This window comes from Echinops telfairi, unplaced genomic scaffold, assembly GCF_000313985.2.
Source record: "Echinops telfairi isolate 266 unplaced genomic scaffold, ASM31398v2 ScPeMD7_3533;HRSCAF=4204_1, whole genome shotgun sequence".
Classification (NCBI taxonomy): Eukaryota; Metazoa; Chordata; class Mammalia; order Afrosoricida; family Tenrecidae; genus Echinops; species Echinops telfairi.
In genome coordinates, this window is record NW_022107432.1 from 15,230,845 (window position 1) to 15,244,973 (window position 14,129).

The following is a 14,129-nucleotide window of genomic DNA, read 5'->3' on the forward strand; positions in this document are numbered from 1 at the left end:
TGCCCTTTTCAGTTCCCAAAACATTTATTGATGGATTGATTGATTGTTGAATTGGTCTATTGAGTGCAGAGAGGCACTCTTGTTACAGGATGGTGTGTCAAGCAAGACTGGGACTGTACGCACTGGTGGTAGATTCCAGTTGGGTCATGCTTTCTGAACCCTAACTACATAGTTGGATAAGAAAGTGCATCAGGTAGCTGTGAAAAAGCATGTGCTGCCTCTCCAAAGTCCAGAAGTGCTTAAAAACTGTGATGTCTCTAAGTCAGAACAATAAATTACGTGCACAAAAGGAGTTTATCATAACTAAAAATTAAAAAGTGACAATTTCATCACACGGTTACACTGCTGTTTTCCTTTTTTTGTCCTATTTTTTTTCTTTTCCATATTTTTAATGGAGGGTTAAGAAGGGAAGAGACTTGGTCCACTGAAGATTAATCACCCTCAATGATATATATATTAGAAAAAATATCAGCAGCAAGACTCTCTGGAAATAGATTCTATTTGATGTAACTAGTCTGTCTTTTCTGTTTTGCCCTCTTTCACGGCTGCCTCTGAAGTTTTCCGCAGGGGGGCTTTCTCCGAGTTGGCATGTCCTTGGCCAGAATCCGCTGCTCCACCATTTTTGTGAGTGGTATGTTTTTCCAAGTAGTTCAGCATCTCACTGAGGACGGTTTGGAAAGTGCTTAGAGCTGCACATATTGCTGGAGTCCCAAAGCCATGAGTGATCAAACTGAAAATAAGAAATGGTCAGGAAAGAAGAGATGAAAACTTTTCATCTGGTATAAGACAGCACCCCCATCCCCGTTTAATACAAAGCATTCAACTAAACAGACATTCATTACGTTCTTCAATGGTATAAACATTGTGGAAGATAACAACAATTCAGTGAGTTGCCCTTAACCACAAGAAACCAATGCTCAATTTGGAAAAACTTGTCAGTTATAGACTTGATGTGCAATAAATGCCAGGAAGACTTGATTCTCCATCTCACAAGAAAGTAGTAAGAAAACTCAAATGTCCTTAAGGAATTATCTCGTTTTTAAGAATGGCATATATATATTTGCATGTGCATAGATCTCTAAAAGAATCACACTTGGTTGAGTGTACCAGATAATTAGCTGTTCCTCTAACATCAACTTTTTCTTCTTTGCTAGTAGTAAAGAATACTTGGTGACGCAATGGTTGAAGTACTTGACTATTAATAAGGGGTTAGCTGTTCAAAGCCACCAGCTTAGATTGGAAACCCCTTGGGTTCTACTTTGTCCATTGGGGTCACTATGAGTCAGAATCCACTCCAGGGCAGGGGTGGATCCACTGGACTGGAGTGTTATCTGAGCTTGTGACCTCCCCCAGCTTGAGGGTACATTTCCCAGCTTTCCTTGAAATTAGGTTTGAACATAGGACTAAGCTCGCAAGAATGAAAACAAGAATAAAAAAGGAAGTGGTTAATGCAATTCATACATCATTTGCTTAAAAGGAAATTAATTAACTTCTATTCCCCCACCCATAGCAGTGACCCAGTTATGTTACATAGATTAGGATAATCACATAGAGAATGGGTTCAGAATAAGATGGAAGAAACCTCCCTTTCAGCCTCTTAAATGAGATAGAAACCAAACTCCATCTTATGTAAACCACTCAACCTTTGAGTCTAAGCAGTTAACTACCAGACAAACTAATCATTACAGTTAACAAGCAAATGTAGGAAGTATGACAACCTCAGCACTGGTAGTCCTAACAGCTCTCACAAATATAATTCCTGGTTGAACAAACACATGTGTTGATTTACTCCAATTGTGAACAAGACCAATCTAGTATGTTCACTGAGGTCCATTGTTCTAACATGACATTCTACCACAGTGGTTCTCAATCTGGGGCTGCCTATACATATTTACACTACGATTCATAACAGTAGCAAAATTACAGTGATGAAGTAGCAATGAAAATAATTTTATGGTTCGGGGGGTCACTACAACACGAGGAACTGTATTAAAGGGTTGAGGCATTAGGAAGGTTGAGAACCACTGCTCTATCAGTTTCACCCCATAGCGGATGTGTTGTAATAATACAGAAAACCATTATTGATAAATGCTACATAGTCAATACATGAAAGCCATGAATTGTCTACATATCTAAATTTGCTATGGTTGCTATTACAGAAACAGTTTCCAAAAATCAATAGAATCCTTCATAGTAAGGAACCCTGATGGGTTAGTGGGTTATGTATTGGACTGCTAAGCAAACGAGGTCAGCAGTTTGAAACCACCGGCTGTACCTGGAGAGAGATGTGTGCAAAAGATGAGGCTGTAAAGAGTTGTAGTCTATCCTGTCCTAGAGGGTCACAAAGAGTCAGAATTGGCAGTGAGTTCAGTAAATATATATATATATATATATGTAAATTCAGGTATATATATATATATAAATGCAGACTACTAATATGTCTAGAAACTCAAATACGATCTTAATGTTTAACCTCTGCACTATCAGGCACTCTTAGTATGTCTCAGTGGAGATAATAGGATGTAAGGAAATCTTGCTGTTTATGATCAATGAGTTTCCTTGCAAAGGGCTTGGGATGATATCTGTGCTCAATAATGGTCAGTAAAAGGTACATAGTGGTAACTCTGACATTTGGAATATTAATACTGAGGGTAAATGTTTCTGCATAGCCCTTATTTCACTCCACAGTTACTCTATAGCTGAGCATACAAAATGCAATCCCATTGAAGTTAAAATCCCTATAATAACTCATATTTCTTGTGTTCTGACTCACATGCTATTCCCTGTCTGTACTGTAAGTCCCTTGTCTGTATTATCACATACAGCCATAGAGACAACGGAGTAGTTTTATTCTCTCTGTTTCATGATGGAAGAAACTGAGGCCCAGAGAGGCTCACCTCTGCATCGTCCGAGGAGCTGGTTTTCTGGGCTGCCTTCTGACTTTGTCACTCTCGGAATGAGAGGGTGTCTTACTCTTTGTCACCGAGAAATCGACATTTCTATTAGCAGTTTTAGCTCATTTTCTTTGACTTAACTGAGCTCTGTGCAGAGCATATAGGTCTGGATGATGACAATTTTTAAAACTGTTTTTCATGCATGTTAAAAGTCAAGTGTAAAGTGGCTCAGTCTGTACAAATGCTTTCATTCTCGTTCTCAGAAGAGAGTTGTCACTGTGGTGGGAGAGTCTTCTGACACTGGGATCCCTCTTCAGTGGGTGGGCTTTCTTGCCTTTAAAAGGTGTCCATCATTAGCAGTGTCTTATCATCTGCAAATTGGATGGCCAGCCAGGAATGACTAGTTTTTGAATTGCCTCTGACTTTAAAGAGCTTTGTGATTTGAGGGATGTTATTTAGCCTTGTAAAATGAGGATAGTCTGACTAGGTTGTATGCAACCTAAGCTTCAGCTCAATGTCACTAAGGCTTTCTCAGTACTTTTCATAAAAGCAAGGTCACAGTCAGAAAGGCATGGATGCTGAGAAGCCGGTCAGTCCCCCAAAGAAGGCTAGAATTAACTGTAGACTATTCAACATGAAAGACATGACCCATGCAAATGTTGTTGATTGTAGTTGCCCTAATTTGTCATTGACGTGTGCATCAGAAAGCACACCCCACACTCTGTATAGCACTTAGCATAGATAAGCTATAGCTTCTTTGCTAACAATTTTCATTGAAATGAAGATACAAATAATTCAAGTAAGTTGAACGTTGCACAATAGGACTAGTAACAAAGACGAAAGTGTGAACTCACAAAATGCTTACAAGGAATTTCTGGGAAGATCATACTAAACTGGTAGCCCACAAAGTGTTTTAGAAAAATCGGTGCATATCTCACTGACAGTGAAATACCAAATAATAAACAAATAAACAAATAAGGAGGAAGATCAATGAGTGTTTCCTAAAAAACAAAGCAAACCCAGAAATGATAGGGTTGAATTTCCATCCTAGACAGAAAAAAGAGCAAACATCATCCAAAGGGTAACAAACTAGAGTCAAATCTACAAAAATTTTGACACCAGAGAAGGTGACTTACATTTGCTTTGAGAAAATAATCTTATTTTAATATTAAAATTATATTTACATATCCAGCAAAACCTACAAATGCCTAAACCTCAGAAGGGCAGAAATTGGGCAGGAAAGTAAAATCCAAGTATTTTCTAATAGAGAGCAATAGAAAAGTGGCAAGACCACTGCATCTTGTTCAACGTGGGGCAACAAGGTAGCTCCCTGCACCTCCCCCCAGTTCCTGCTCTCACCAGTTTCACTCACCCTCACCAGCTTAACAGCAGAAACCCTCTCAGAAGCAAATATCCTCTGGGCCAAATAGTAGCCATGATAGCTTGAAGTAGGTGATAAAAATAGAGAAGTTCTAAATTTTAAAAAATTCTGGAATTTTATACTCATGAAACATGTGAAGGAGACGCCCTAGCATCATGCTAGGTGAATCACCTTCCTGGCACATTTTAAAGGTTTTGTTGAAGGGTGACGGAGGACACACTTGTTCTGCCCAATTACTTAACAGATTTAATTTCCTAAGTCTCTTTCTCTGCGCTTCATATCATGTTTCCGATTTGTTTTTTGAAAGGCTTATTGCCCACACTGGGAGACCTGCTCGTATCTTGTGCACCTTTGCTGGTCCTTCTTCATTCTTGTCAGTCTACTTTCTCCTCACCAGTCAAAGGTCTTTTGAGACTGTTTTTAAAAATGAAGTTAGTTCCCTGGTCTCTTGATTAAGATGTTGAAAAAGTAGTCTTGCCAAAAGATTAAAATATTTAGAAGTTTGTGAGAAGACCTTAATAGTATTCTAGAGAAAAAGAATCAACATTCCCTAAAAGGTTCACGTCCTAAGAAGACCATGACAAGAAAATCGGCAGGTGCAGCCAAGCTCTTGTCAGCAAAGCGAGGAAAGGGAGAGAGAGCAGCATGCGAGGCCTTCAAGAATTGATCATCAGAGTATGCCAGGCATTTAGCATAAGTGACAGATAAGATTGTATTATGTATCTCCAAAGATTTGTGATTTGGGGGTTCTCCTGTAAATTGGTAGTAGAAAATTATAGTTCAATCTTAAAAAAGTGTTGGAACAAAACAAAAGAAAAAGAACCCCTCCTACACACACCAGCAACAATAAGAGCAAATAGGACCGAGATATGGAGCTCTTATTATCTACCCACACTTTCCCTGGCGTTGTCTTCTGACTGGATTATTAGTGTTGGGTATGAGTCACTTCCAGGAGGAAGTAGTTTAAGAGGATAAGGGGTGTGGAGGATAATTGAGCTATCAAAAGACCAAATGTCTCTGGGTTTCATTTGGGAGCTCTTGCTGCCCAGTCTGGTGGGGTTATACTTTTAAAGTCATGTTCCAAGAATGAGGAACAATGCAGATATAGGCCCAGTAATGGGAGGAAATACTAATTAGCATAGCAAAGGCTATTATTGTTGTTACATGATATCAGCTCCAGTAGTAATTAAAATATTTAGCCCATTTTCAAAGAATTTAAAATTCGTAATGACATTTTTCACTTAGAAACAAAATTTACATGCACATGTTACTGCATACCAGAGTGGCCAGGTAATCTCTGAAAACAAGGGAGATGAGAGAGGAAGTAGTGAGATGGAACAGGGGAAATGCAAGTAAAATTCAAATTGGGGAGAAAAAAAAAAAGACAGATGGAATTTAGAAACTCTAGATTTCTAAATAACCTTTAGCTAGATCCCTAACATTTCTGAGATGAGTTAGTTTTTTAAGGTACATTTATCAAGTTTGAGTTGAACTGTATTAAAATCGTCCTATTTAAGAGTACAGTTTGTTGAAATTTGACAGACATAAAACCATTATAAATTCCAAAAGGTTCCACTGTGCCTCTTGGTAGCCAATTCACTCTCCCCACTCCTACCTCTTGGTAGCTGTGTTCTAATTTCTGCCTCTACTTTTACTTTTCCCCACAATGCTGTAGGAAAGAACATTTATTATATTCTGCCTGGAGTATCTGACTCTTTTTACTCAACTTAATAACGCTGAGAATCAACCAAGGGAGTGCAATTAACAAAAATTTTTTTTTTCTGCAGGGAAGACCATGATGAGGATTTATCATCATTTATTCATGTAACAGGCTATTTTAAAATCTGAACTGTTAGCATTTTAAAAATAGCAGTGATTACTGAAATGCTGCATGGATTCAGTAACATGTTTCAATAAAGCACCTTTTCATTAAGAAAAGTTATTAGAGCAGTAGCAATGTCATTTACTGTAGGATTTTAGCAATGTATTCAGCAAATCTTCCATCATCCAAGTGAAAAGCTGGGCCAGAGGGGGTGAGTAATATAACAGCAGTCAAGGGTAAACCATAGCTGGTTGTTCGAAGAAGACACACTGTGGATTTAAAGGCAGTTGACAACCTTGAGGGATATCTCAAGGAGTGGAGTGCTGGGAGGCGCTCTCATTAATCCGCTTTGCTGGCCATGTTAATTAACAATGTGATTGAAGATATAGAGAAAGCATTATGGGTATTTAACTTAATGACTGGCATTAAAATGGAGAGGGAAATTCCTCTGTCAGATAATAGAAACAAAGTCCTGAAATACCTTAATGTGGTGGACAGCTTAATTGGTGGGCCAAAATCAATGACATGAAATTTAAGGGAGATTAAGAAAAACCTGTTCACGTGGATAAAAAAACAAATCAGTGTTATACGGTGCTGCAGGAGAGAGCCGATTTAAGAGCAACTCATAGAAACAATAGTTACTAAACCAGTGAATTTAAAAGAGCAAGAGTATAATTTGAAAGACTGTGGATTTTAAGTCACTCACTCACTCACTCACTCACTCACTCACTCACTCACTCACTGCCATAGAGTCTGTACCACCTCCTAGAACTACCCTCATTCTGAGATCAGAAGTGGGTTTGAACTGTTGACCTTGTTGTGAGCAGCCCGACATGTATCCACCATGCCAACTAGGACTCCTTTGGATTGTAAGTCTCTCACTCACTACTCCCTCACTGCCATCGAATCATAGTGACCCCCTGTGAGTTTCCCAGACTGTAAGTTTGTGCAGGAGTAGAAAGCCCAGTGTTTCTCCCAAGGAGCTGCTGGTGGTTTGGACAGGCAAGCCTGCAGATTTCAGCCCAATGTGTAACCACTACATCATTGGGGCTCCGTAGGTCATCAGATTTAAAAGCCACCATTACCCTGAACTGCTTTTTCAAGCCAGATTGAGGAACCTGGGTTTCATTTTCCTATGATCGATCCACATCTAGGAGCAGGGAGGTTCTGACCACTGACTGTGAGCAATACAGTCATCTACTGAGAAAGTAAAGACTGCTTAGTATATAGCACCTGGTGTCAGAGGAGGCTATGGAACATATATTTAACATTCATCTTCTTAATTTTATTCATAGTTTATATATCTATCTATCTGAGACTTCCCAATTAGCATTCTCTAAAGCATCTTTCTGCAACATCAAACCTGTGATGTTGCTAATAACAACACAGTATCTACATGTATGCACCACTTGCCACCGATGATGAGGAACTAATAGGAAACTTTCCAAACTCCCTTTCACATTTTGTGATCCCTGCTTAGGTATATATGTTTTGTTTGGGGTGAAATCCAGCCCCTACCCCACCCCCAAAGCTTCTGTACTTGCTTGGACCATCAGCTAACATAGGATTCTAACTGGACATAGAATTCTAAATGGACAATAGCAAGGGCGATTTCACATTCCTCACTCTAAGTAAGGGTGGTTTGCCTTTCACCAGCTTTGTCAGTGTGTTAAAGCAATGTTGTTCCAAGGTGTTTCCATGTTGTTCTAATTGTCCTGGAGAAAAGCTTGATCATGACTTCAGTCACTTTGTCTGCAGTAATTTAAATTCAACCACTAACGTAATTTTCTAAAACACAGCCTACAGCAAATTCCTTTGGAATCTTCCCCTGAATTATTCTGATGTCGGGAAAAGAGGTTGGAATTCAGCACACCCACTAAACAAACACTGATCCAACATGGATGGAAAAGTAAATGAGTCTCTGTCATATTATCTAGTCAACACTGAGTCAGAGATTCTACCAACCATGGGTGGATTCTTCTAGCTTTCATTTGGGGTGCAAAATGCTCAAGATGTGAATTTCCTTTTGTAAAATGTCACCTTTCTGGCTGGAAAAGCTGACCAATAAGCATTATCTTCCACGTATGAGTGCACGTGAAGGCTAGGACAGCGTTTGTGACTGTTATACCTATTAATTTGTAACTTTACATCATTCCAATATGCGCTTGCTCTGATGTATCTTTTGATTTCCAGAATTGTGTGCAGCTCTATTCATCACCAATCTCAACCCTTAGTTGGCCTCTCAGAGACATCCAGGTAGTAAAATGTAAAGGGAAGATGAGCCCCACTTTCCTTCCCTCCTGGATATTCAACAACTGCCCAACTTAGGTACATACGTAGCCTGAGGCTCAGTCCATACATCCCCAAGACCGTCTTAGGTGGCAGACAGAAAAAGGCCTACTTCCGATTATGGGAACAGCCAGCAGGGCAGGAGGCCAGAGAAAAGCCCTTCGAGAGCACTAGCAGAGTTGTGGGGCTTCACTGCAGAACTTGACTGTTTCTCAGAGTTGTGGGGATAAGGCACTTCAACTCTCTTCAAGCAGTAAAATCCCTGGCTATGGCCAGAGGAGTGAGGCGCTGAGCTCAAGGAAAAGTAGCTGGGGGCTTATCGCCCCTAGAATTTTCTTTCTAGCCTAATTGGTTGAAGGGACAGAGGGGAAATGTACCTATTATGTTCAGGTTCTACATCAATTCTCTTACCTGATGGTCCTAAGTCCTTCTAAAATGGAGTTTAATTGGGGTGCATACTGAAGGTGTATAATTTCTGGCAGTGTGGAACTGAAATCGATTCATTGGCAAGGCCTTGACAGCACTGACAAATGCGCCCTGGTTCCTTCAGCGTGTGTTCTCAACTCTAGATGCAGATAAGAGTCACCTGGGGAGATTATTAAAAAATATCAGTGCGTGGGTCTCACCCCAGAGATGCTCATTTAATTGGTTTGGCATGGGTCCAAACCTCAGTCCTTTTTCCACGGCCGCCGTTCAGTTCCATTACAGCTGAGGAATTGGATGTTCTCGCTGAGTGTCAAGAAATAGCAGCTGACAACCGTGTCTGGTTTTCTGACTTAGGAAAATGAGAATGATGCACTTCCTCCAGCATTTCTACAAGAATTCTTGCAAGGCTATACTTCTATAAGCTATTAGTGGATATTCTGAGAAAAGGAAAGTTCTGTTATCAAGTGTTTGAAACATAGGGCTAAGCATTCCTTCCATTTCACTGGGACTCTGAAGCTCTCTGATATGCTAATCAGCCTGGTCATACTTCAAGAAACTAATGGCTGTTGGAAGAAAGACCTGGTGATCTTCTGAAAAATTAGCCATTAAAAACCCTACAGAGTGTAGTTCTACTGTGGCACCTGTAGGGTGGCCATGAGTCAGAGTCAAGTTGACAGCAATAGGTTTATTGATTAAAAAAATAAGCATAAAGGACCAAACTCAACTAAAGGATACAACATAAAGGACCAAATTAAAACCAAACCAGTTGCTTCAAGTCAATTCGGACTTACGGAGCTCCCACGTGTGGCAGAATAAAACTGTGATCCATCGGGTTAGCAATGCTGCGTCTGTCGTCGCAGATCCCCAAGCACTTCTTCTGAGGCGCCTCTGGATAAACTAGCACCTTTATCCTTTTGAGTAGCATTGTTGACTTTGTGCCATCAGATTTCGGTCACACTTTAAGAGGGATATTAAGAGGCAGGATTTCCTGACTTGAAAATCACCATGACTAGTGGACACTAGCAGGGAGTTGCATGGAACTAGCGTCTGTTGGAACTCACTTTGGGGAACTCTGGTTATGATTCTCCTGAAGCACTGCCCTGTTGAGGGACGTGTGTCCCGCCAGAGCGTTTAAGGCGCCTGCCTCCAGCTACTCTTGCTGACGTCATCCAAAGGGTCAAAGGGGGATGAGACCTTTTGATGTTGGTTTACTTCAAGGGAGCTCATTCCACAGGTGGAGAAACCAAGCAGCTGCATTCAAGGCAAATTTTTGAAGGGAAATGATTTTTCTTTCTTAATATGCACTCTCTTTTTTAGACAAGGGGATGGAGTTGATGAATAAATTAACTAACCATCTCCTGTATTTAGGTTCTTCTCAGAATTTGCTCTCCTTCCATTTTGGTGTAATATTTCCTAATTAGAATAGGAAGATGGAAATGGTAAGCTTAGGATTACTATGCCTTAAAAATTCATTTATTGACTTGTAGATCATAAAGAGAAGAAATATGAGAATTTGAAATAATAGTGTAAGTGATTATTTAAAATTGGGGAAATAAATTGAGGCTGGGGTAAATATAATTAGTTCTAGAAGGTGCCTTGGAGTCTCTGGGTGAAGCACATGGTGAAGCTCTCGACTACCATTCAGTAGGTTGTGCCTTTGATTCCACTCAGAGGTGTCTTGGAAGACAGACTTGGTGATGTATTTCTGAAAACCCTCTAGAGCACAGTTCTATTCTGCACATATGAGGTTGCTTTGGGACAGAAAGAACTGGTGAGAAGGAGCCATGGAGATAATCCAGGTTAACCACCCCAGCATATTATGACTATACAGACGCTAGAGAGGTTAAATGTCTTATATAAATCCACACACTCAACTGGTAATAAAGAAGAAACTAAGGTAGGCCTCCTGGAATACATGCAATGTTAAAGAATAATGAATTGGTGAAACACCTTATAACATGAATGAACCTAGAATACTATCCTGAGTAAAATTAATCAATCACAAAAGACCAAATCTTTGCAGAGACCACTATTATAAAGATTTAAGAAAAGATGTACACACAGAAAGAAATATCCTTTGATGGTTACCGGAGATGGGAAGGAAAAGACAATATAAAATGAGAGAGAGGTCAGCATAAAATGATCAAGGCAAAGGAAGATAATAAGAGGAGCAGAAGAGTTAAGGACAACAAAGGTATAAACTATAACATATCCAATCTTGCAATAACAGTAATAATAAGGATCTATGAGTAAATACATAACCATGCAAGTTGAACAGGGATGAAACAGTGACCATGATATCTATATATATCCACAAATATATATAGATTTGACAGAGTGTATTTCTACACACACACACATATATGCAAATACATCAGTGGATATAGCACAGCATATAGTAGGTAAAAGTATGAATTTTTTTTTTAGCCATAGCCAAACACCTTGAAGGAATGAGTTGCTGGACCTGGTGACTAAGTACCAAAGGCTCAGGGGACATCACAGTCAATTGGTATAACATAGTCCCCAGAGCCAATTCTATGTCCTTCTCTGGTAAGCCCTGGTGGTGCAGTGGTTACACGTTGGACTACAATCTCCTTGAGAGAAAGAAAGAGCTCTCAGCTCCCACAAAGAGTTACAATCTCAGAAACCCACAGCTTGCAGTTCTGTCCTGTTGTACGGGGTCTCTAAGAGTCAGCATCAACTTGAAGGCAAAGAGACCTTTCATGAATAGCAATTGTGGGTTTACAAAGCTTGTGAGTGGCCATTCTAAAATGGGACTATTAGTCTCTGCCTCTTTGAAGAAGAGTAATGAAAATCAAAGGTTCATGGAAACAATTAGTCCAAAAGACTAATGGACCAGTGAACTTCAGCCTTTACCATTCAGAAATCAGACGACCTAGATGGTAGTTGGCTGCCACTATTGACTGCTCTATTTGTAGTTGGCTACCACTATTGACTGCTCTATTTGGGATCACAATAGAATATAGAGTGGAAGAAAACTGTGATACAAAATTCCTAATAATGAAAAAGATTAGGCTTACTGGTCATATAGAAACAAGTATAAACCCCCAAATACTATCCTTTAGACACCCTTGAAGTTCAAAATTGAATTCAGCCCTGTGGATCAACTTTCAGTCAAACAATAGCCAAATGTACAAGGCGAACAAAAACACTAGGGAAGTATGGGCTCCCAAGAATAATTAACCACATGAGACCAACCGCGCAGCATTTGCCCAGGGACAAAGCTCAGAAGGCAGGGAGGAGGAAGAAAGAAAATGGAATGGGAACAGACAACACAGGGAGGAGAGGCCTTTTGCCTTGTCATGAAAGAGAATGTGTATGAACTGTTGAAAATGAATTGCTTGCCTCTGTAAATCTTCACTCAAATCCCAATAAAAACATAAAGAAAAACTTTTCATTTTCTCTGTAAATTTTTACCCAATCAGCAATGAAACATTAATAACAATAATAATAATAATAATAATAATAATAATAATAAGCTATTCCTCCTGACATCCACCTGAGTGCTTCTCCTGAACCTGTGTTGTCTCTCTGTGGACTGCTATCCCTCAATCACAGCTCAACAAGGATAGAAACAATTTACATAAAAATTGTACCCCATGTCTTCCCCCAAACATGCATCTGACAAAGCCAATTATTTACAGGTGTAATGTTTTGGGGAGGAGGTGATTAGTTTATTGTGCCAACCTGGCTGACAAACACATGCAGGGTTAATTGAAGGGTGGAGAGATAAATGGCTCAGTGAGCCTCGCTGTTCTAGTTCTCGGGTCTCTTGCTTTCTGACAGTTGGACCAGAGTGCAGCTGCCTTAGCCAGTTCCCTGCTTCAGCTGGGCTGACTTCCTGCAAGACATCCCTGAGGAGAAGCCACATGGACCTACCCTGATGCAGCCCTGGGTGCTGGAGCACCTGTGTGGAGACCCCTGCCAGCGCTGAGATGCTTACATGTTCACTGGCTTGGCTTTCCTCCTGCAGTTGGCGTCATAGTGTGTGTTTTGTGAGATGAAGGAGGACTTTGTGGATTGGTGTTGGACATATGGGTTAATGTTGGACTTGTGGGCTTGGGCAGCACTGGGTTGGGATGTTTTCTTGATATGCACTTAACCTTTATATAAAACTCTCTCTTATACATGAGTTTCTGTGGATTTGTTTCTCTAAAGTACCCAGACTAATACAGGGGCCTATATCAGTTTGAAACTGATTATTAGACCCAATTGCCTTTGGCTTGTTGTTTGAGGAGTCCCCATATCCATGAAAGCCTGATCAAATGATCTGCGAGGGTTATTTTCATTTCATATAACCCCCGACAGCATTTAATCTGGTGCCCTGCAACTTGCAAAGTACAGAAAATATTGGCAATTTATTTAATGCTTTAATTTTCTGCTTAAATGCTAAATGAAGGTAAGAAATTTAATGTGGATGGATACAAAAAGAGTATGTCATTACTCTTGTCTACTAAAATGGTTGCTTATTTTCTTTTAAGTTTACCTTTTTAAATGAATTTTTCATTGTGAACTAGGTGGGGTGTGTGTGTGTGTGGCATTTCAGACTCTCAGCTTTGCATTCAACAGTTAAACCACTCATCAAACCCCCTCCATATTCTCGCCTCCCTCCCTCCCTTGATTACTGGTCTTCCTCTGATGAATCTCTGTCCTACCTTTTACCCAAGTCAAGACCTGTCAGCCTTCAAGTCTACTGTTTTATCTTCTCACATTGGTCCTCCCTCCTTTGGGAAACTGCACAGCCTGCTCCCCTGGGTATGTGAACTTTTTGTCTTGTTTTATAGCCTTATAGTAGCGGTCTCATACAACATTTTCCCTAGTTTACTCTGTTTTAAAGCTAGATGTTTTGCCAGTGAATAATTTACAACAAAGAAGTGGTTTTAGAATATTATTTAAAGATAGACTATCCTTTATTTAGCTCACAAAATAGATCTGTTTACAGCAATGTTTTTCTTTGCACCTAAGTACATCAATTACTTTGGGAATTTAAATTAAAGATGTTTCTTCTTTAGTGTCCTCAGACTTTATTATAAATCATTTTATAATGTGCTTGATACAATTGATGTATGGATTGATCCACACATCAATTGTATCAAGCACATTTGTACATATGTTGTCATCATCATTTTAAAAACGTTTTATTTTTACTTGAGCCCTCTTTTTTTCCCTCCCTCCCACACCCTCCCACCCTTGTGACCCCTTGATAAATTATTCACCTACATTTCTGTTGTTTGTCCCACTGGTGGGAGGGCGGGGAGTGTTATATGTCAATCATTGTGATCAGTTCCCCCTTTCT

General features: G+C 39.8%; 1 protein-coding gene across 1 annotated transcript in view; it reads right to left on the reverse strand.

The window, feature by feature from the left end:
• Positions 1 to 510: 510 nt before the first annotated feature.
• TFAP2D (transcription factor AP-2 delta) overlaps positions 511 to 14,129 on the reverse strand; it is a 66,953-nt gene continuing 53,334 nt past the window's right edge. The window contains exon 8 of the mRNA XM_004696362.2: positions 511 to 730. Within this exon, the coding sequence (XP_004696419.1) occupies positions 511 to 730 (220 nt within the window). The remainder of the gene's footprint in view (positions 731 to 14,129) is intronic.